The sequence below is a fragment of the Corythoichthys intestinalis genome, chromosome 13 (assembly GCF_030265065.1).
Source record: "Corythoichthys intestinalis isolate RoL2023-P3 chromosome 13, ASM3026506v1, whole genome shotgun sequence".
Lineage (NCBI taxonomy): Eukaryota > Metazoa > Chordata > Actinopteri > Syngnathiformes > Syngnathidae > Corythoichthys > Corythoichthys intestinalis.
Genome location: NC_080407.1, coordinates 11,475,067 through 11,497,125, shown reverse-complemented (window position 1 = coordinate 11,497,125; position 22,059 = coordinate 11,475,067). Strand labels below are relative to the sequence as shown.

The 22,059-nt window shown below is 39.5% G+C and overlaps 1 protein-coding gene across 1 annotated transcript in view; it reads left to right on the top strand.

Annotated features, from left to right (window-relative positions):
* Nucleotides 1-22,059, top strand: part of snd1 (staphylococcal nuclease and tudor domain containing 1) — a 317,379-nt gene that overhangs the window by 3,618 nt on the left and 291,702 nt on the right. The window contains exons 3-9 of the mRNA XM_057854783.1: nucleotides 66-186; nucleotides 1,437-1,518; nucleotides 7,466-7,626; nucleotides 8,000-8,091; nucleotides 8,455-8,613; nucleotides 10,333-10,439; nucleotides 10,508-10,598. Of these exons, the coding sequence (XP_057710766.1) occupies nucleotides 66-186; nucleotides 1,437-1,518; nucleotides 7,466-7,626; nucleotides 8,000-8,091; nucleotides 8,455-8,613; nucleotides 10,333-10,439; nucleotides 10,508-10,598 (813 nt within the window). The remainder of the gene's footprint in view (nucleotides 1-65; nucleotides 187-1,436; nucleotides 1,519-7,465; nucleotides 7,627-7,999; nucleotides 8,092-8,454; nucleotides 8,614-10,332; nucleotides 10,440-10,507; nucleotides 10,599-22,059) is intronic.

Below are 22,059 nucleotides of genomic sequence, written 5' to 3'. Positions count from 1 at the left end.
AAACATTAAGCCAATTTCCTTTTTTAAAAAATTAATAAACTATTTTGAAATGTTCCCGCTGCTAGCCGTGGGCCTTTCAAGCCCGAGAGTTCCTGCGGAAGAAGCTGATCGGCAAAGAAGTGTGCTTCACTGTCGAGCTCAAGACCGCTCTGGGCCGCGAGTATGGCATGGTTTACCTAGGAAAAGGTTAATTTCCCTTTCTTTATTTCACAATGACGCACAATACTAGGTTTGTTCCGATCATGTTTTTTTGCTCCCGATCCGATCCGGATCGTTTTAGTTTGAGTATCTGCCGATCTAGATATTTCCCGATCCGATTGCTTTTTTTGTTTTGTTTTTTTTTTTGCTCCCGATTCAATTCCAATCATTCCCGATAATTTTTTCCCGATCATATACATTTTGGCAAAGCATTAAGACAAAAAATGAGTAAAACTCTGACGAATATATACACATTCAACATACAGTACATAAATACTGTATTTGTTTATTATGACAATAAATCCTCAAGATGGCATTTACATTATTAACATTCTTTCTGTGAGAGGGATCCATGGATAGAAAGACTTGTAATTCTTAAAGGATAAATGTGACTTTGTATATTGTGACTAAATATTGCCATCTAGTGTATTTGTTGAGCTTTCAGTAAATGATACTGTAGCCATTTAACTGTTCTGCCCAAATGCATGATGGGAAGTGCAACCATGACTGTGCGTAGTGGTACCAATTGATATATCTTCTCTGCGTTGGGAAATAACATAGGGTGTTAAGAAAAAGATCAACTACTACCTTTCTTCCCCACATTGCTTCTCACAATATTTCTAATCATAGGGAGAGGGATTGTAAGGCTTTAGCCAATTAAAAAAAGGCTCCAAAGGCTGTTAAAATTCAATCTATTCATTTTATGCTGCCTTTTAGCTCTATATATAGGTAAAACGGCGCCATTACAGATTGAACGCGACAATGCGTGAGTGGGTCGTGCAGCGCACGCGTTAATTGCGTTAAATATTTGAACGTGATAAATTTAAAAAAAAAATTAATTACCGACGTTAACGGGATAAATTTGATAACCCTACCTTAAGCCTAAAGTAAAGACTCTGGATGAGTGTAACACATTATGTCTGTAACGTTAAATACAATTAGAAAACGATTTAATTAAAAATATATATACATATTAAAAAAAGGCATGTCCGATAAATTTTTTGCCGATTCCGATACTTTGAAAATGACGTGATCGGATGCCGATCGAGACATCTCTACGTAATACCTTTAGTTCGTACGAGTAGTACCAACAGGGATCTATTTATCCAGCAGATTATTAATGTATTTATTCCATACTCTTTACGGTTGTACTTGACTACATTCCCTTGGAGTATTGAGAGAGAGAGTGATTTGCTGGGATAACTGTCATAACATTTGTCTTTTCCACTCTCGGGCAGACACAAGCGGAGAGAACATCGCCGAGTCGCTGGTGAACGAGGGCCTCGCCACAGTGCGGCGTGAAGGAATCCGAGGCAACAAGTACGATGTACCGACTAGTTCAAACCGGCTGTTTAATATCTTGCTTGAAAATATTTAAAGAAAACACCTAGGGTGGCACACATGCATTGCATTTTGTTGTGTAACAAGGGCGACACTGGCATGACACCGGCTCCCCTGATTTGTAATTGTCAGACAATGGAAGATGTCAAACCAATGACAACTTATACCAGGGGTCCCCAAACTTTTTCATGTGAGGGCCACATAACTTTTCCCTTCTCTGATGAGGGGCCAGGTCAGTTTGTAACAGAAAAAGTGTGACGATTGCAGGAGTGCCTAAATGTAAAAATGTATTGTTTTTCAGAAAGCCACAATCAAATAACCCTTTCTGGATTCTTCACGGGAAATAAGTAAATAAAATAAAAATAATAATAGGGCTGTCAAAATTATCGCGTTAACGGGCGTTAATTATTTTTCACGTGAAAATATTTGACGCAATTAACGCACAAGCCCCGCTCAAACAGACTAAAATACAGTGTAATGTCCGCTTGTTACTTGTTTTTTGGTGTTTGGCGCCCTCTGCTGGCGTTTGGGTCCAACTGACTTTATGGGTTAGTAGCATCAGTGAGCATGGCGTAATTATTGACATCAACAATGGCGAGCTACTAGTTTATTATTTATTTGAAAATTTTACAAATTTTAATAAAACAAAAACATTAAGAGGGATTTTAATATAAAATTTCTAGAACTTGTCCTAACATTTATCTTTTAAGAACTACAAGTCTTTCTATCCATGGATCTCTTTAAGAGAATGTTAATAATGTTAATACCGTCTTGTTGATTTATTGTTATAATAAACAAATACAGTACTTATGTACCATATGTTGAATGTATATATCAGTCTTGTCTTATCTTTCCATTCCAACAATAATTTACAGAAAAATATCGCATATTTTATCGATGGTTTGAATGGCGAGCTACTAGTTTATTATTTGATTGAAAATTTTACAAATTTTAATAAAACGAAAACATTAAGAGGGATTTTAATATAAAATTTCTAGAACTTGTACTAACATTTATCTTTTAAGAACTACAAGTCTTTCTATCCATGGATCGCTTTAAGAGAATGTTAATAATGTTAATGCCATCTTGTTGATTTATTGTTATAATAAACAATTACAGTACTTATGTCCCATATGTTGAATGTATATATCAGTCTTGTCTTATCTTTCCATTCCAACAATAATTTACAGAAAAATATAGCATATTTTATCGATGGTTTGAATTGCGATTAATTACGATTAATTAATTTTTAAGCTGTGATTAACTCTATTAAAAATTTTAAACGTTTGACAGCCCTAAATAATATAATATATAATATAATAATAGTAACAACACTATTAATTAAGTAGATAATAACCCTCTCTGGGTTGTTCACAGAAAAAAGCCAGGAAATAAATAACACTATTGAAAGAATAAAATAAAAATGTGGAGGCGGGCTGTATCCGGCCCGCGGGCCGTAGTTTGGGGACCCCTGACTTATAACTTTGTAAAAAAAATAAATAAATAACATATTGATGAATATGTAAAGTGGTGGGAGAAAGTATCTGAACCTTTTAGAACTTCCCTCATTTCTGCATAAAATCACCATCAAATGTGATCTGATCTTTGTCAAAATCACACAGATGTCAAAGCAGTGTCTGCTTTAACTAAAACCACCCAAACATTTATAAGTTTTCATATTTTAATGAGGATATCATGCAAACAATGACAGAAGGGGGGAAAAAGTGAACATCTGCCTAAGGAGACTTAAGGAGCAATTGAAACCAACTTTTACCAAGCAATTTAAGTCAGGTGTGTGCCCAATCACTGATGAGTGGTCTAAAGCTGCCCTGCCCTCTATCAAAAGCATTGTCTGATGTTCATCAAAAGAGCTGTCTGAAGACCTGCGATCAAGGATTGTTGATTTGTATTAAGCTGGGAAAGGAGACGAAACCATCTCTAAGTCGGGATGTTCATCAATCGACAGTCAGAAAAGTTGCCTACAAATGAAGAGAGTTTGGGACTGTTGCTCCTCACCCAAGGAGTGGGCATCAACCAAAGATGACGCCAAAAGTTAAGCGCAGAATACTCAGGTAAAAAAAGAACCCTTGAATGTCTGCTAAAGACTTACAGAAATCACTGGCGCAGTCCAATATCTCTGTACACACATCAGCTATATTTAAAACTATGGCCAAGAATGGTGTTCATGGGAGGACTCCACGGAGGAAGCCTCTGTTGTCAAAAAAAAACACACACAAAAAAAAAAAAAACATTGTTGCTCGATTAATGTTCGCAAAAAGGCACTTGGACACTCCACAAACGTTTCAGCAAAAATATTTTGTGGACTGATGGAACCAAAGTTAAATTGTTTGCGAGTAACACACAACGTCATGTGTGGAGGGAAAAATGGAACAGCTCACCAACGTAAACACCTCATCATGAGCATCATGATTTTGGTCTGTTTTGCTGCCTCAGGGCCTGGACAACAATCATTAATGGAAGAATGAATTCAAAAGTTTATCAGGATGTTTTACAGGAAAACCTGAGACCGTCTGCAGGACAGTTGGAGCTAAAAAGAGGATGGATGCTTCAACAAGACAATGATCCAAAACACAGAAGTAAATCAACTTCAGGATGGTTTCAGAAGAACAAAATACACGTTCTGGAGTGGCCTAGTCAAAATCCAGACTTGAACCCCATTGAGATGCTGTGGCATGACTTAAAAGACAGCGATTCATGCAAGACATCCCAGGAATCTGACAGCAGTTTTGTAGAAAAGAATGGGCCAAGTTTAGTCCTAATCGATGTGCCAGACTGATCTGCAGCTACAGGAGGTGTCTGGTTGAAGTTATTGCTGCCAAAGGGAGGCACCAAAATATTAAATGTGATGGTTCACTTATTTTTCCCCCTTCTGTCATTGTTTGCATACTACCCTAATTAAAATATGAAGACCTATAAATGTATGGGTGGTTTTAGTTACAAGATTTTTCGTCTGTGTGATTTTGTCACATTTGATAATTTTGTTCAGAAATGTGAGAAATTTTAAAAGGTTCAAATCCCTTTTCATACCACTGTATATATAATAGAATGCTTGTATGTATATGTGTAGTCCCCGGGTTACGACGTGACCAAGTGATTTCGACTTTACGACACCGCAGTCCAGTCTCATCCGCAATTTTGTCTTACGAGTCCCAATCTCGCTCGAGAGGTGATGCTGGCAACCTGAGCGGCCATGACACACCCGCGTGTAAAGCCCGAATAGTCATTCAATTTGACGGCATTTCACACAGCGTAGCTCAGAATCTTTATTTTTTTTTTACCTTGTTATTTCAATATGTCATATAGTAAATGTTTTCGTGTAGTTATTTTTTATATTGTGGTACTAAAAGGGTTCATTACTACTTGCGCAGAAATTCGGGCTTCGTCGCCAGCATAGGAACGGGACTCGTTCATAACCCAGGGACTACCTGTGTGTGTGTGTGTGTATATATATGTATATGTGTGTGTATATATATATATGTATATATGTATATGTGTATATATGTATATGTGTGTGTGTGTGTGTGTGTGTATACATATGTATGTCGGAAAACACGCAGGTGACTTGAAGTTCCGCTCTGAGACCCCCAATTTGGCCAACTTTCAAAATTGTCCGATATGCATGTGTGATACATCATTGTAGAGCTTAAAATCTCAATTTTCTGGGGGAAGAAGAAAATTTAACAGGAGGGCATAAAAAATTTTTAAAAAAATTAACATTTCAAACAAAAAAAACCGATCTCGTGGCGAGAGCACGCAAGGACGCCATGACTTTAACGAGATATTATCGCGTACTTAATTCATTTCGATCCAAAATCTCCATCTAGCATGTATCACTTGCCACGTTTACATGGAGCCAAATATTCCAATTACAATCGGAATATTTGTTCAAACCGAATAAATGTGTTCCATATAAACACCTCATTCGGAATGAACAGACCCAAACCGAATGGAATTTCATTCCGATTCACAGGGGTGGAATATTCCTTTTCCCAAACCGATTAGAAGTAAAATTATATCATGTAAACAGGGAAGCAGAATGGTGTCTGGTTGCGTTCTTTCTGCGCATGCTCCGTACTGACGTGGTGACGTCACTTGGTGACGTAAGTAACGTCACTCGCAACATGGCTTCCAAGCACACGCACAGCGCACCCACACAACTTTTTAAATGAACGGCGTATCATTCTGAAGTTTTGTTTCCACTCGAAAAGTTAAAACAGCAGCTGATCTGACGATCGATCTCCATGTTTTGCAACGTGACGCTTTGTTTTGATTAATCTGCGCATGTCAGACGGCAGTTGTCAAACGTCCTTTCGGAATAAAGGCAATCACATCATGTAAACGCTGGATCGGAATAGATGAAGTGACATGTAAACAGCTGATGTGAAATTTCCATTCGGAATTATTTGAATCGGTATGAATAAAAGTCAGCATGTAAACGTGGCTACTGAGTGTCAAGACAGCTGTGAATGGCCGCAGCTGGATTTTTGGGGGGGATTTCATGGGTGGAACATGTTAATATAACAAGGATCGCGATGCAGAAATCGCAGACATCAAGAAGTGGTCGAGATTTTTCTTTTTCATATATTTACCCTTTTAAATGTTTTTTTTTCTTTGTTTGGATTGATTATCATCTGACATATCGGAGAAAATGCAAAAGTAACAAAAAAAAAAATACAATTAAGTGATAATTATGAGGTAGATATCTGTGACTTTTTTTACAGACGCCATTTTTTTCATTGTGACATAATTTGTTTAAAAGTTTAAAATATGTGAGTGAATAATTTTTTAAAGTTGTTTTTTTTTTTTTTAAATGAAATATGAGAAAACATGGGTAAAACATGTTAACATAACAAGGGTCACGATGCAAAAATCGCAGACATCAGGGAATGGTCGAGAGTTTCTTTCATATATTTACTCTTTTAAACTTTTTTTTTTTTTTTTTTTTTTAAATTTTGTTTAGATTATCATCTAAAATATTGGGGAAAATGCGACAGTAACAGTAAAAAAAATACAATCAAGCGATAGTTATGAGGTAGATATCCGTGACTTTTTTACAGACGCCATTTTTTTCCATTGTGACATAATTTGTTTAAAAGTTTAAAATATGTGAGTGAATAATTTATTTATTTATTTTTTTAAATGAAATATGAGACCTCAATCAATGATTCAAAGATAAAAATGACATTTTTAATAATAAATATAATTAATTACCTTTGTTTTATGCCTGGGTTGAAACAAAGCGTTGCGCGACATCTGTAAACGGGGGTTTCCAGGGTAAAAGGGACAAATTAAAAATAGTTCAGGGGCTGAATGCTCCATGAATCTGCTATGGCAACATATAGACATATTGTTCTATCAAACACAACAGTTCTTTTGGATTAAAATACAGCAGTTTATTTTAAAGGGGAATGCAAGAGCAGAAACTTGTTTTTCAGCCTTGTCTGCGATTTCCGCCATATATAAAACACACACAAAGCTGAGCTGAGGGAAAGTACCTTCAGCCTCCACATGGTGGCAGGAGTGCTCTGCCATTCAAAGCTGATTTCCTGAATATCCCTACTGGAATACTTTGTTACTGATCTCTGACTGAACACACAGCAACACTTACTTGGTTTCCCCCCAGTGCCTCCATTCGCCATTATCCACTGTGACTTTGTCCGCTGATGGTTATGAGAGGATATTTAAGATTACGGTGATCACGTTAAACGGTGGAAGCTAATATGTGTTCACAAGCTGACTGCCATTTGAGGCTTGGGGGAGTAATTACGACTGGTCATTTTGGATTTAAGGAGCAGTCATACATGTAAATGTTCCATTTTGGCCAATGCGCAGAACAAAACACTAGGGACAAAATATTAGGAATCACTCCAATCGTCAATTTTTAATAGTGGTCATTTATTTTCAGTCCGGACCAGGTAAGACTCTGCGATATGGAGGACCAAGCCAAATCATCCAAGAAGGGCATGTGGAGCGATGGCAGTGGCGCGCACACCATCCGCGACCTCAAGTACACCATCGACAACCCGCGCAACTTTGTGGACTCCCTGCACCAGAAGCCCATCAACGGTAAACACTGCAGCATCCCGACTTTTTTTCTCAGGTTGTGCGAGCGACAAGACGCTCTTCAGTAATGGCCCCCGCTAGATCAACCTTCACAGGTGTAATGTGGCGCTCACTTCTGTTAACAGCCGCTCAGCTCATTTCACCGGGCCGCAAGCCGGCCAGCTAATGAGCAAGCAAAGAGCCTCTTCATTGCCTTTTTTTCCTCCTAAGCAAAGGCGCTCCAAACATTCAAGTGCCATTTAAGAGCAAATTGACTTTCACACAGGTGATTGTCATCCTGCAAGCTTTGCCACCGTTGTTTAAAGAAAATAGGCTTTATTTAGTAGTTTTCCATATTTTTACACACTTGAAACTTCACGCTGTCCTCTCTCCACAGCTATCATTGAGCACGTGCGCGATGGCAGCGTTGTCCGTGCCCTGCTTCTGCCCGACTACTACCTAGTCACCGTCATGCTGTCTGGAGTCAAGGTAAACTCGTTCAAGTACACTTCACTGGAAAGAAAAGCCATTTTGTTGTGGCGAGATGCAATAAAAGTGCAGCTGCACACTTGGGTTGCTCGTTGGTCTCTGTTCCACGGCTGTGCCGTATCTGCCTGACAACAATTCCCCATCATTCAAATATTTTTCACTAAGCTGCGACCACTCGAGATAATCTCGCTCATCTGCCACTTGAAGATCTGATGTTACTTTCCAGGCACTCTGCTGATAATCTTGTCATCGTTTTTCTCAACAAGGTGTCATCTAACAGATGTGCGGTGTGAAAAAAAGCTGCTATAGATATAGCTGCAAAATGATGAATTAATTGGTTGTTGTCCCCCCCGCCCCCTGCAGTGTCCCACATTTAAGCGGGAAGCAGACGGCACAGAGACGCCGGAGCCGTTTGCCGCAGAGGCCAAATTCTTCACCGAGTCGAGGCTGCTGCAGCGGGATGTGCAGATCATTCTGGAGAGTTGCCCTAACCAGGTCATCCTAGGAACCATCATGCACCCGGTAAGAAATTGAGAGACGGCGAGAACCAAAAGTGGTATTTGGCATGTGGCAAAATTGATTTTGCCATGTGGCATTCTACTTTTGCCATGTGGCAAAATAGATTTTGACATGTGGCGTTTTTATTTTTGCCATGTGGCAAAATGGATTTTGACATGTGGCGTTTTTATTTTTGCCATGTGGCAAAATGGATTTTGACATGTGGCGTTTTTATTTTGGCCATGTGGCAAAATGGATTTTGACATGTGGCGTTTTTATTTTGGCCATGTGGCAAAATGGATTTTGACATGTGGCGTTTTTATTTTGGCCATGTGGCAAAATGGATTTTGACATGTGGCGTTTTTATTTTGGCCATGTGGCAAAATGGATTTTGACATGTGGTGTTTTTATTTTGGCGATGTGGCAAAATGGATTTTGGCCATGTGGCGTTTTTATTTTTGACATGTGGCAAAATGGATTTTGACCTGTGGCATTTTATTTTTGCCATGTTTTATATTTGCCATGTGGCAAAATGGGTTTTGCCAAGTGGCAAAATGGGTTTTGACATGTGGCGTTTTTATTTTGGCCATGTGGCAAAATGGATTTTGACATGTGGCGTTTTTATTTTGGCCATGTGGCAAAATGGATTTTGACATGTGGCGTTTTTATTTTGGCCATGTGGCAAAATGGATTTTGACATGTGGCGTTTTTATTTTGGCCATGTGGCAAAATGGATTTTGACATGTGGCGTTTTTATTTTGGCCATGTGCCAAAATGGATTTTGGCCATGTGGCGTTTTTATTTTGGCCATGTGGCAAAATGGATTTTGGCCATGTGGCGTTTTTATTTTGGCCATGTGGCAAAATGGATTTTGGCCATGTGGCGTTTTTATTTTGGCCATGTGGCAAAATGGATTTTGGCCATGTGGCGTTTTTATTTTGGCCATGTGGCAAAATGGATTTTGGCCATGTGGCGTTTTTATTTTTGACATGTGGCAAAATGGATTTTGACCTGTGGCATTTTATTTTTGCCATGTTTTATATTTGCCATGTGGCAAAATGGGTTTTGCCAAGTGGCAAAATGGATTTTTCCACGTGACATTTTTTTTTTTTTTTTTGCCATGTGGCATTTCTGCGATTTTAAAATGAATCGAAAATTTGGACGTTCATTGCGGTCAATAGCAGAGCCTTACTTGTGTGTGCCAGTTGAATGTCAATGCACTGTAATGGCCAGTGTATAGTCAAAATTCGCAGCCACACATTTTTCTGCAATTTAAAATGAATGGAAAATTTGGACGTTCACTGCTGTCAATTGCATGGACGTGCATGGCCTGCAAAATGCAAAAAAAAAAAAAAAAAGCATACCAAAAAAATGCAACATGTCAAAATACATTTTGCCACATTGCGAAAAAAATGACACATGGCAAAATCCATTTCGTCACATGGCAAAAAAAATGCCGCATGGAAAAATCCATGATGCTGTGAACCAAAAAAAATGCCACATGTCAAAATCCATTTTGCCGCATACCAAAAAACATGTCACATGTCATTTTACATTTTGCCACATGGCAAAAAAAAAAATGCCACATGGCTAAATCCATTTTGCCCCATGGCTAAATCCATTTTGCCACATACCAAATACCACTTTTTGTTCTCGGTCCTGCTGAAGAAATGAGTACCCATACGAATAGTGGGGAGTGTCCCACTAACTCAGGTTCATTTCATGCCCCCCCCCCCCTCACAGAATGGCAACATCACAGAACTCCTGCTAAAGGAGGGCTTTGCCCGCTGCGTTGACTGGTCCATGGCCGTCTACACGCAGGGGGCCGAGAAACTGCGAGCAGCTGAACGGTACTATCAACACAATTTTGAAGCCACGCTCTGTTTGCCCTCTTACATGGTTCTTTTTTTGGATGTAGATCTGCTAAAGAGCGTAAAGTACGTATCTGGAAGGACTATGTGGCGCCCACAGCCAATTTGGACCAGAAGGACAGGCAATTTGTGGCCAAGGTGAGGCGTTCAGTATTTCATCACTGTCATTCCATTCACTGCTTTTCAGAAAATAAACGAAGCCATCCTGCTTCAGTTGAAAAACACTGTCTGGTTAAAAGCGCAATTCTACCTTATGTTGTAGATTTTTGTTTTCAGACACTGCAAAATGTGTATATTTTGAAAGTTTTTTTATTTTAAATTGGAGTTGATTTGAATATGCTATTTTTATGTAAACTCTTTGGCTCCTATTGACGTGATTAACATCCAGTCCATTCGACTGGCAGGGCTGGCAGTAGAGCTGAAACAAATACTCGAGTAACTTGAGTTTAAAAACTGATCCGAGTAATTTTATTCACCTTGAGGAATTGTTTAATTTTGCCAGCTCTAAGCATTACGTTTTGTCCGGACTACTTTTAATGCGTGACAACACGCTGATGTCACGTGCGTAGAGGAAGAAGCAATAAAAAATATGTAAAAAATAGGGCTGTCAAACGATTAAAATTTTTAATCGAGTTAATTACAGCTTAAAAATTAATTAATCGTAATTAATCGCGATTAATCGCAATTCAAACCATCTATAAAATATACCATATTTTTCTGTAAATTATTGTTGGAATGGAAAGATAAGACACAAGATGGATTATTACAGTGGGAAAACCCATTGGCAGTGTATCCAATACTTGTTCTCCCCACTGTACATTCAACATACGGTACATAAGGACTGTAGTGGGCATTTCACTCTACTGTCATTTAAATCTGTCTATGCTGTCCTCACTCCGAAGCGTCTACTTTTTCCAAAGCTAGACAGCTAGTGAACGACGCCTTAATAATCAGACTTCTTCCTTTTTCATTTGATTTATTAATAAAATAGCCTCAAACCATTGTCCTCTTTAGACCGTCATAAAACTACAAAAAAAAAAAGTACGCAAGCATTGCATTAGCAACAACGTTAGCTTATCACGCTATACAGGTTCACTAAACATAAACAAAAAGCGTCTCATACAAAAAATAGAACATTTCGCTTACTAACATAATAATTACATTCTTTACAACAACCATACTTACGGACAAATCTTGTCCAAGGATCATATAAGCACAACATTACAACATAGGTGTCAGCCCGAGACGTCGTGCAGCCATATTGAACTGGCAAAAAAATAAAATAAACCATGTCGCGAAGCGACCACAAGAGTTCGCTGTTAGACAGCACAAAAAGTCTTGCTGTAAACTTACCAAAAGGCAGAATACTGTCTGAGCGGGACACGTGCGTTAATTGCGTCAAATATTTTAACGTGATTAATTAAAAAAATTAATTACCGCGATAATTTTGACAGCCCTAATAAAAAACCTTTCTGCAGCCGACAGTCGCTACATACTACGCCGTCGTTGGTAAAAACTAGCCTACATGATGCGGTTAGCAGCAGCTAGCATCTGATGCATCTCATAGATATCACATGTATGTTGAACTAGATGCGAAATGACAGTCAGCGGTGTTAGTAAACAGCCGCCATCTTAAAGCAGTACACTTCTCAGCGCTAATAAGATTAACGTTACTGTCACTCGCTCACATACGTAACGTTAGCCCTGCAGAGGGCTAGGTTTCTATTAAGACCACTGTTGATGCGTGGCTAACGTGTCTTACATACAGGCTTTATTTAATCTGTGAAACATAGCGCTTTAGAGTGATGAGGGTGTAAAATGAAAATATGATAAAGCTAACTGTCAATTTTAGCTCAGTAGTCATTGGTGGATAAACCAACAAGTAGCACTGGCCCCTAATGTGCTCCAATACAGCAGGTATCATACTGTAACGTTGACAAAGAGTCACCCGCTTCGTTAGGTTGCAATTATTTCTTTTTTGGGAACTTGTGGAACGACAACAACAACAGGAAGGCACGTCATTCGCTCTCCCGCACCTCCCTCAACCCCGCACGTCACACGGTGCATTCAAGAATGCATGCAAATATCCCCGCCATATTATAACCTGATATGTTACTATACATTTATTTTGAACACTGCAAAAACTCAAAATCCTATCAGGACTTACAGTTTAGACTAACTTAAAACTTAACCAGAACTTAAAAATGGCTTGACACAAATGGAGATTCAATTGAAACATGTGGGAAAAACACCTAACTTTTAAATGATGTGTGTTATCAAGCGTAATGGCATTTTTAGGTAAGAAATATATTTTTTATAAGATCTAAAAGTTTTTGGAGTGAAAGCAGTGAATTGGTCTTTTTTTTTTTATTTTTTTTATTCTAGTCACATCTGAGAGGCAATTGTTGGCTGTTTTCAACAATGTACATCGAAAATAAAGACATTGATTGACTGAAAATGGTTCAATATTAGATGAAATGTCTTTTTTTTTTCTCATGTATATTTATAATTGCTCTTTACCTAAAAAATGTTTTATCCGATTACTCGATTAAGCGATAGGATTTTCAGTTGATTACTTGATTACTAAAATATTCGATAGCTGCAACCCTAGCTGGCAGCCATCAAACGATCCCAGTCAAAATGGGTTGGACATCTTATCACATTCACATTTTTTAAAAATATAAATTGTCTTGTTCTTTTACTGAATACCATAGCACAGTTGACAGTAGGCCTGAACGATAATGGAAAAAACTATCATTACGATTTTTTGGGGGGTGGTGTGCTGTATTGCCATGTAGGCATGTGCCGAAATGAGATTTTGATGGTATGATAACCTTTAGCAAAAATACCACGGTTTCATGGTATCACGGTATTGATACTATCGCTCTAAAATGTGTTACCGTAATTTCCCGAATATAAGGTGCACCCGTGTATAACGCGCACCCCAAATTTACTTGTAAAATCTAGGGAAAATTATTGTACCCGTGTACAACCCGCACCCTAATTTTAGCACCAATAAATAGAAGAATACAAGAAAACAGAGCTCGTGTACAGACACAGAAATGCCATTTTACTGACTGGTGAAACACAGCACAAGCATAACACATTGGTAGTTCAAAACATTACCGTAAACTGACAATATGTACGGTAATATGATCTGATAATTTCTTGAACTTAACAGAATCCAAGAGAAAACAAAACAGATGTGACTTTTCTTTTAAAGGCTGCTGTATAACTTGCTCATTTCATCATGATGAATAAATGTTTCCTCCATGGATATAAGTAAAATGAAAGTGAGAACGTAAGTCGGAAATCCAAGAGCGCTCATCGCTGTCGACACGACAGTAACAATAGGAACTATTGTTATTTGGGTTTGAGTTTCCCGAGGGACAGATATAGTTGACGGACACAGGAAGTCTGTGTTGTTACGTTTGTTATGGTCCGAGTTGCGGAGCTGCAATAAACGTTGACTCAAATGAGTTCAAGAAACTAAATTCTGTGCTTTATGAAGAGTGAAAAAAGCTGAATTTAACACAGACGAAATCATTCGGCCGATCAGAGTGAAGTATTACCAAAACAAAATGGTGACGTCACATACTGTAATGGTTGGCAATGGATCGCCGCATACAACGTGGCCGTGTCAAAAAAAAAAAAAATCTTTTTATACATATATAATGTATATACTGTATATTTCTGTCTCCATCCATGTACCCGTTTTTAATGTGCACCGTGATTTTACAAGATATGGAATCATGAGAAACAAAGAAGTAACAATCAAAACACATCTCTAGTACTTAGTAGCACCATCTCTGGCTTTTATGACAGCTTGCAGTCTCTGAGGCAAGGACTTGATGAGTATTCTTCATTAATTTAGTGCCAACTCTCTTTGATTGCAGTTGCCAGATCATCCTTGCAGGTTGGAGCCTTGCTGTGGACCATTTTTTTTCTATTTCCACCTTAGGTTATCAATAGGGTTGAGATCTGGGCTATTTGCAGGCTATGACATTGACTGGATGAGTCTGTCTCAAAGGAATGCTTGAACAGTTTTAGCTCCGGGCATGATGTATTGTCATCTTGGAAAATGACAAACATATTTTCAACTGAATGGATTAGAAAGCTAAAATTTCAATGTAAACTTGTGCATTTTTTGAAGATTTAACAACATCAATCTTCCCAGTGCCTTTGCCTGACATGCAGCCCCATATAATCAAGGACTGAGGGAATTTTGATGTCTTCTTCAGGCAATCAATTTTGTAAATCTCACTGGAACAGCACCAAAGAAAAGTTCCAGCATCATCACCTTGTCAAGAATCTGCATTGGACAATCCTGGCCACTAGACACATGACAAGATGATGCCTTGATGTTTGCGTTCCTCTTATTTCGCCCTGACGCTGCAGAAGCGACCCGACTTCAAACGCGAGCCTTGATTACCTTTTAGAACCGACACCAATTTTAAAAGCCGACCCGCTCCCCTGACGCTCCTTCTCCTCTTCCCATAAACAAAGCTTGACGGCCACCTTGAAAGGGCCCTCGGTCCAATTAGGCCTAAAATCGCTGGCTCATGCTGCCAAAAGCCAGGCACATATTAGCTTTGGAGGTTATTGGCCGGGGCTTTGGAGGGAGAGCGGAAAGTGTCCTCAATGCAGAGTACACTCCCTCCTCCTTGTCAGCACATATTAGCTTAAATGGAGTCAGATGGACAGCGCAGTCGGTGTGAGATAATATACATTTCCACATCGCCTCAGCCGCCATTACCGCCTTTGCTGGATTTTTTTTTTTTTTTTTCCCTTAAGCAACAGAGTAGAAAAATATTAAACATCCCCAAGGTCTCCCTGCAGACTTTTTTTTTCTTACTATCCTGATTAAATTCTCGGCTTGCCTGAGGCTTACATGAAAGCTGGCGATCAAGGGAGCTCGCTTAATGAATGCGCACAAAAAGAGGTGGAATGAAACATTTATATTGTCTCTCAGATCTCCCAAAAAGAGGGGCCGGGAATGTGCCAGGCGGTATTTGGCGGAGGGAAAAGAAATAAGAAAAAAAATGCCTCGGTTCAGCTCGAATTGATGCAGTTTGTAATGCAAAACCGCTCGTTTGCTGTCTGTTCGTTGCGTGAATATCAAGACGATAGCTGTGGCGGCAATATAAATTATTAACTGTTTATTACTTGTTTATTAGCAAATGTTTCTTTAAAACCGATCAAATTGCTTTTCATTTTCAAATCTTTCAAATATTTTTTAATGGATCTCATTAGCTTAGTTATATTGCTTTGAACCAGTGCTCAATTATTCTCTTTTACGCCCCTCCCCAGGAAGACGTAAAGGTTTAGCGCCTTCCAACTCTCTGCCGTCACTGTAAATAGTATCATTTGCTTATCATGATGCTAACAGTGCTCGCTGGTTTACTGATGTAACACTGACAAAGCGGTTACGGTTGTTGGCAATATTCGGCATGTTTTCGCTGAAATCAAGCGGCTTATCAACGTGATTGGGGTCTAATGTCTTTACAGTGGTATGAAAAAGTGTCTGAGCCTTTTGGAATTTCTCACATTTCTGCATAAAATCACCATCAAATGTGATCTGATCTTTGTCAAAATCACCCAGATGAAAAAACAGTGTCTGCCTCAACTAAAACCACCCAAACAATTATAGATTTTCATATTTTAATGAGGATACTATGCAAACAATGACAGAAGGGGGGGAAATAAGTAAGTGAACCATCACATTTAATGTTTTGTGGCCTCCCCTTTGGCAGCAATACGTTCAACCAGACACTTCCTGAAGCTGCAGATGAGTCTGGCACATCGATCAGGACTAATCATGGCCAATTTGTCTCTACAAAACTGCTGTAGTTCAGTCAGATTCCTGGGATGTCTGGCATGAATTGCTGTCTTTAGGTCATGCCACAGCATCTCAATGGGGTTCAAGTCTGGACTTTGACTTGGCCATTCCAGAACGTGTATTTTGTTCTTCTGAAACCATTCTGAAGTTGATTTACTTCTGTGTTTTGTATCATTGTCTTGTTGAAGCATCCATCCTCTTTATAGCTTAAATTGTCTGATAGACGAACTCAGGTTTTCCTGTAAAACATCCCGATAAACTTTTGAATTCATTCTTCCATTAATGATTCTTGTCCAGGCCCTGAGGTAGCTAAACAGCCCCAAATCATGATGAAGTGTTTACGTTGGTGAGCTTTTCCGTTTTTTCCCTCCACACATGACGTTGTGTGTTACTCGCAAACAATTCAACTTTGGTTATATCGATCCACAAAATATTTTTGCTAAAATGTTTGTGGAGTGTCCAAGTACGTTTTTGCGAACATTAAACGGGCAACAATTTTTTTGTTTTTTTAGACAGCAGTGGCTTCCTCCGTGGAGTCCTCCCATGAACACCATTCTTGGCCATAGTTTTACATATAGTTGATGTGTGCACAGAGATATTGGACTGTGCAAGTGGTTTCTGTAAGTCTTTAGCAGACACTCGAGGGTTCTTTTTTTTTTACCTCTCTGGGTAGTCTGCGCTGAACTCTTGGCGTCATCTGTGGTGGATGCCCACTCCTTGGGTTTGAAGCAAACTACAAACCTGCTGTAGTTCAGTCAGATTCCTGGGATGTCCTGCATGTATCGCTGTCTTTTAAGTCATGCCACAGCATCTCAATGGGGTTCAAGTCTGGACTTTGATTTGGCCATTCCAGAACATGTATTTTGTTTTTCTGAAACCATTCTGAAGTTGATTTACTTCTGTGTTTTGGATCATTGTCTTGTTGCAGCATCCATCCTCTTTTTAGCTTCAACTGTCCGACAGATGACCTCAGGTTTTGCTGCAAAACATCCTGATAAACTTTCGAATTCTTTCTCCCAATAATGATTGCAAGTTGTCCAGGCCCTGAGGCAGCAAAACAGCCCCAAATAATGATGCTCCCTCCACCATACTTCACGGTGGGGATGAGGTGTCGATGTTGGTGAGCTGTTCCATTTTTCCTCCGCACGTGACGTTTTGTGTTACCCCCAAGCAATTCAACTTTGGTTTCATCAGTCCACAAAATATTTTGCCAAAACTTCTGTAGAGTGTCTAAGTGCCTTGTTGCGAACATTAAACGAGCAACGATGTTTTTTCAGGCAGCAGTGGCTTCCTCCGTGGAGTCCTCCCATGAACACCATTCTTGGCCATAGTTGTACATATAGTTGATGTGTGCACAGAAATATTGGACTGTGCCAGTGATTTCTGTAAGTCTTTAGCAGATACTCTAGGGTTACTTTTTTTTTTTTTTTTTTTTTACCTCTGAGTATTCTGCGCTGAACCTTTGGTCTCATCTTTGGTGGATGGCCACTCCTTGGGAGAGAAGCAATAGTGCCACTCTCTCCATTTGTAGACAACTTCTCTGACTGTCGATTGATGAACATCCAGACTTTTAGTATCCTATCGTAGTAGACTTTTGTATCCTTTCCCAGCTTTATACAAATTTTAAACAAATCAACAATCCTTGATTGCAGTTCTTCAGACAGCTCTTTTGATCGAGCCATGATGCACATCAGACAATGCTTCTCATCAAGACAAATCTTACCAGGTGTGTGTTTTATAGTGTGCAGGGTTGCTTTAAACCACTCATCAGTGATTGGGTACACACCTGACTTAAAATGTATGGTAAAAATTGGTTTAAATTTCTTTGTCTCCTTGAGTAGAGGGTTCTCTTATTTTTCTCATTTACTTCTTCTGTCGTTGTTTGCATGCTATCCTCATTAAAATATCAAATTCTATAAATGTAATTGTTAATGCAGACACTATATTTTCATCTGTGTGATTTTGACAAAGATCAGATCACATTTGATACTGATTTTATGCAGAAATGTGAGGAATTACAAAAGGTTGATACTTTTTCATACGACTTTAAGTGACGTCTTAATTTATTTGGCTTCCTGCTGTCCTCTGCAAACATTTTTAGACATGGAAAACAGACTAGTCTTCCCTCATCTTCCCACTGTATTAAAAGTCAAAGCCAAACGCTACATACGCTTTGTCATATTCGCTTGTGTTAGCTCTTCGTATTTCCAGTGCTCTTTGCTGTATGCTCTTGTTTGGTTCGAAAATACTGTGCATACATCGGAAAATGAGAGCGCCACCGCCACCAATTGAGTGTATGTGCAATTGCTGTACATTTACCCTACTTATATTTTGCCTGTCAATTCAGTTATCACTTTATTTGAACATGCAATTTTGATTAACTCATTGGCTGCGATTGACGGCAATTGGAGTCTAGTTCATTCGAATTGGTATGGACTGGTAGTCTACTAGTGACAAACCTGAGAATAGCCAAGTGATTGGATGTTTATCATTGCCAATGGCATTGAATGTGTTAAAAAAAAAAAAAAAAAAAACCTCCATCCATCCATCTGTCTGTCCCTTTACCCTCTGCTTTTCACTTCCTATTTACCTGACTGATGGATAGATAGAGTGGCGGGCCAGAACAGATCCAATCCCCACAAGTCAATCCTGCTGACGCCTCTTCATTTTTTATTTTTTTTATATGTGAGACGGGGATGTATGGGATAGGATGTAGGCCACCTCCCGATAGTCTACCCTCCTCGTCCCCAGTAAAAAAAAAAAAAATCCAAGGTGATAGCGTGAAAATGATGTGCTATAAAAGCTTTTTACTTATCTTTCGTAGCAGGGTAGACTACACCTGCCTCACTTTGCTCCCCATAACATTTATTAACAGTTGAGTCAATGTAACAAACATTTTAGTGAATATAAGAAGATAAAACTACTCACCCTTTAAGAACATAAAGATAGTGAGTGAACAGGAAAGCGATTACAGAGTGTGTAGGATATGTGAATTTATCATCTCACTTTCCCCCTAATGCATGAAAATGAGTCCAGAAATCTCACGGCAGTTTTGATGAGCAAGTTGTGTTTTCAGCGGGTGGGTTAAAAGCACCTTCTCGCTACTGTGACAGAGCTTGGCCACTGCAGATGTTTTGCACGTCAGCGGGCAGTTGGTGGCAGTAGAGTGCCACCTCCGGAAAGCTGACAGACCCAGGCCATGAGTCACACCAATTCCCCCGCCACCTCCTCAACACCCCCCCATCTTTGTCATATCAGATGACACGGCGCCATTCTCCATCTTTGTCCCCCTATTCGGGGCGTTGATCTGTCTTGCCACCCCTCCTTTTCCTAATTAGCCGCTAAATGCCGTATTTACGTGCGCGGGCCGCGCAGTGACCTTGTGTAGGCTCGTTGATAAGCATGTGATGTATTATCGGCTAGTGGGCCCGGTCTAATTCCGGCTCCCCGCTGGCGGTTGGGCTTGTTTATTTGAGGGGAAAATGAGCCTCCTGTTGAGTCCGCGTTGGTGTTTTTAAACCATACACGCCTGCACTCCTACAGTGTTATTACGTTTTTTCCGAGTTGATATCACTTCCCCAGTTTATAGCAAAAGCTGAGATCTTGGACTTCATGTTCAGTTTGTCAGTTGTTATTCTATTAAAGAATGTCAGTCATGCTCCACACAGACGAACAGAAAGCTTTCTGACAGGGTAAATGTAAGGAATTTTGTTGAAGGAAATCATATACAGTGATCTCTTGCAACTTTGCGCCCGGAGTCCATCGCTGATTTTTTTTCAATTTAGAAAAAAAAATACAGATGATCTGTCCCCAAGCCGATCGCTTGGTCTCACTCTCGCTCCCTCCCGCTCCCTGCTCGTTCCCCAGGCAGCCAGTGCACGTGCACTCGAGTTGCTTATTACAGTTAACGATGTTGGCAGATGTTTGTGTTTGATCATGCCAGTCATGGGCTACAGAAGTGCCGCATGCGTCAATCATCGTTTAACTTGTTAACAGGCATGCAACCTTGGCACCTCTCGGCGAAATTTCCCCGTTTTGAAATCAAAATGGGTCATTCATCTGGATCACGTAGATCCGAGGAGAATAAAATGGGGGGGGTGTCAACGAGCGAGTGAAACCGTTAACTTCAAAACCGTACTCCATGCTCAAAACTACACTCTAGTCATATGACCTAGTCCTGGACCTATCACCGCCCCTTTCTTTTCGTGACAACAAATGACTGACAATAGTGCGAGACGGGAGCACAGTTATCACCAATCAGCAATGAGGAGGCCGAACCCCTCTCCATCCCAGCTTCTCGCCCGGTGTTCTGCCAAAATCTCTACATCGGTGAAACGTCCTACATTAGTCAAATTTGACACCCAAAGTACTACCGTGCGCTTTAAACTTTTTTTTGTTTAGATGCATACAGGCAGAACGTACGAAAAAAATGCCATACGAAAATACTTAAATGTAGTTATTTCAAATAAGGACGGTTTAAATATGCTACGTGACTAATGTGTTCAACTGCTTCAAAGCTAACACAAAAAAACACAATGATTAAAAGTATGAGAGGGTAATACATGCAAAAAGTATTTTAAAAAACTAAATAAAAACAAAAATAGTGAGTACTTGCCGCTTCTAACCGATGTGTGGGTGCTTGCGCGAGCGCGCAGAGCATTGTGTAGATGTTTCGCCGCGTAGTAAGAAATGGCCGAACACCGGACCCGTTGGAAATTGCGGCAAGGTATAAGGGATTAATGTCAAAAACTGTTAACTTCTTAAAGCTAAAAGTTTGAGTGATGGCTTATAATAGTCTTCATTAATCATTCAATCATGTCGTTCGATCAATTTCTGCGCTTGTAATGGTGTCTATAACACAAGTATTTGCTTAATTTCTTGATAAGTGACTTCAGATAGTCCTCGATATTTCACCGACTCGTAGAACGCAGTTACTCGAGGTAGCTCTAACTGCGGAGGGGCTAACCAGCGCCTTTCACACAGGGCTTTGCTAGTAAAGTTAGCGAACGTCAGTTGGGATGTGAATTGTCGCCAATTGGCGTTGTGACGAGTTATTTAAGGCCCCTTTGTAAAGCGCTTGTTAACGATAAAAAAAATAATAATAACAATAATAAATCATGAGCAATGAGGTAACGAGAGTGATGAACTAGTGCCTTCCATACAAGTCATGTTTGGGGCTTTGTTAGTAAAGTTCTGAATGGTCACCAGTTATTTTTGACAACGAGTTATTTAAGGCTCCTCTATACTCTCCGATAATTACAGAAAGGGAAGAGTTTTGCCTTGTTGTGGAGGTCGTTTCATTTGTTTAGCCATCGAGAGTTTAACCCCCGTTCATAAAACAGCCTACAGGTGTACTTCTGTTTATCCAGTATGATGCCCGACCAATTGAAGTTAAGGACCATGGGACTAATGGCTTTGTTTGTGTGTTTAATTCGAGATGTCTCTGGTTGCACTATGAAATGCATTTTTCCGCGCATGCCGTGTGTCCATGTTACTTTGTCACCTTTTTCACCCCTAACCAGTTTGCATGCCTGTGTTAAACAGTTGCTGTGGCAACTTATTGTGTGGAAGATGGAGGATTTGAGTAGACTCACTCAATGAAGTGCTGCCTTGGCACAGACGGGCTCTGTGTGCGCATTGCAAATTTATCGTGTTAACGGGCGGTAATTTTTAAAAAAATAATCACATTAAAATATTTGATGCAATTAACATTGCCTCAAACAGTTTACAATGACGCCAATTTAGCACATTGAGAGCAAA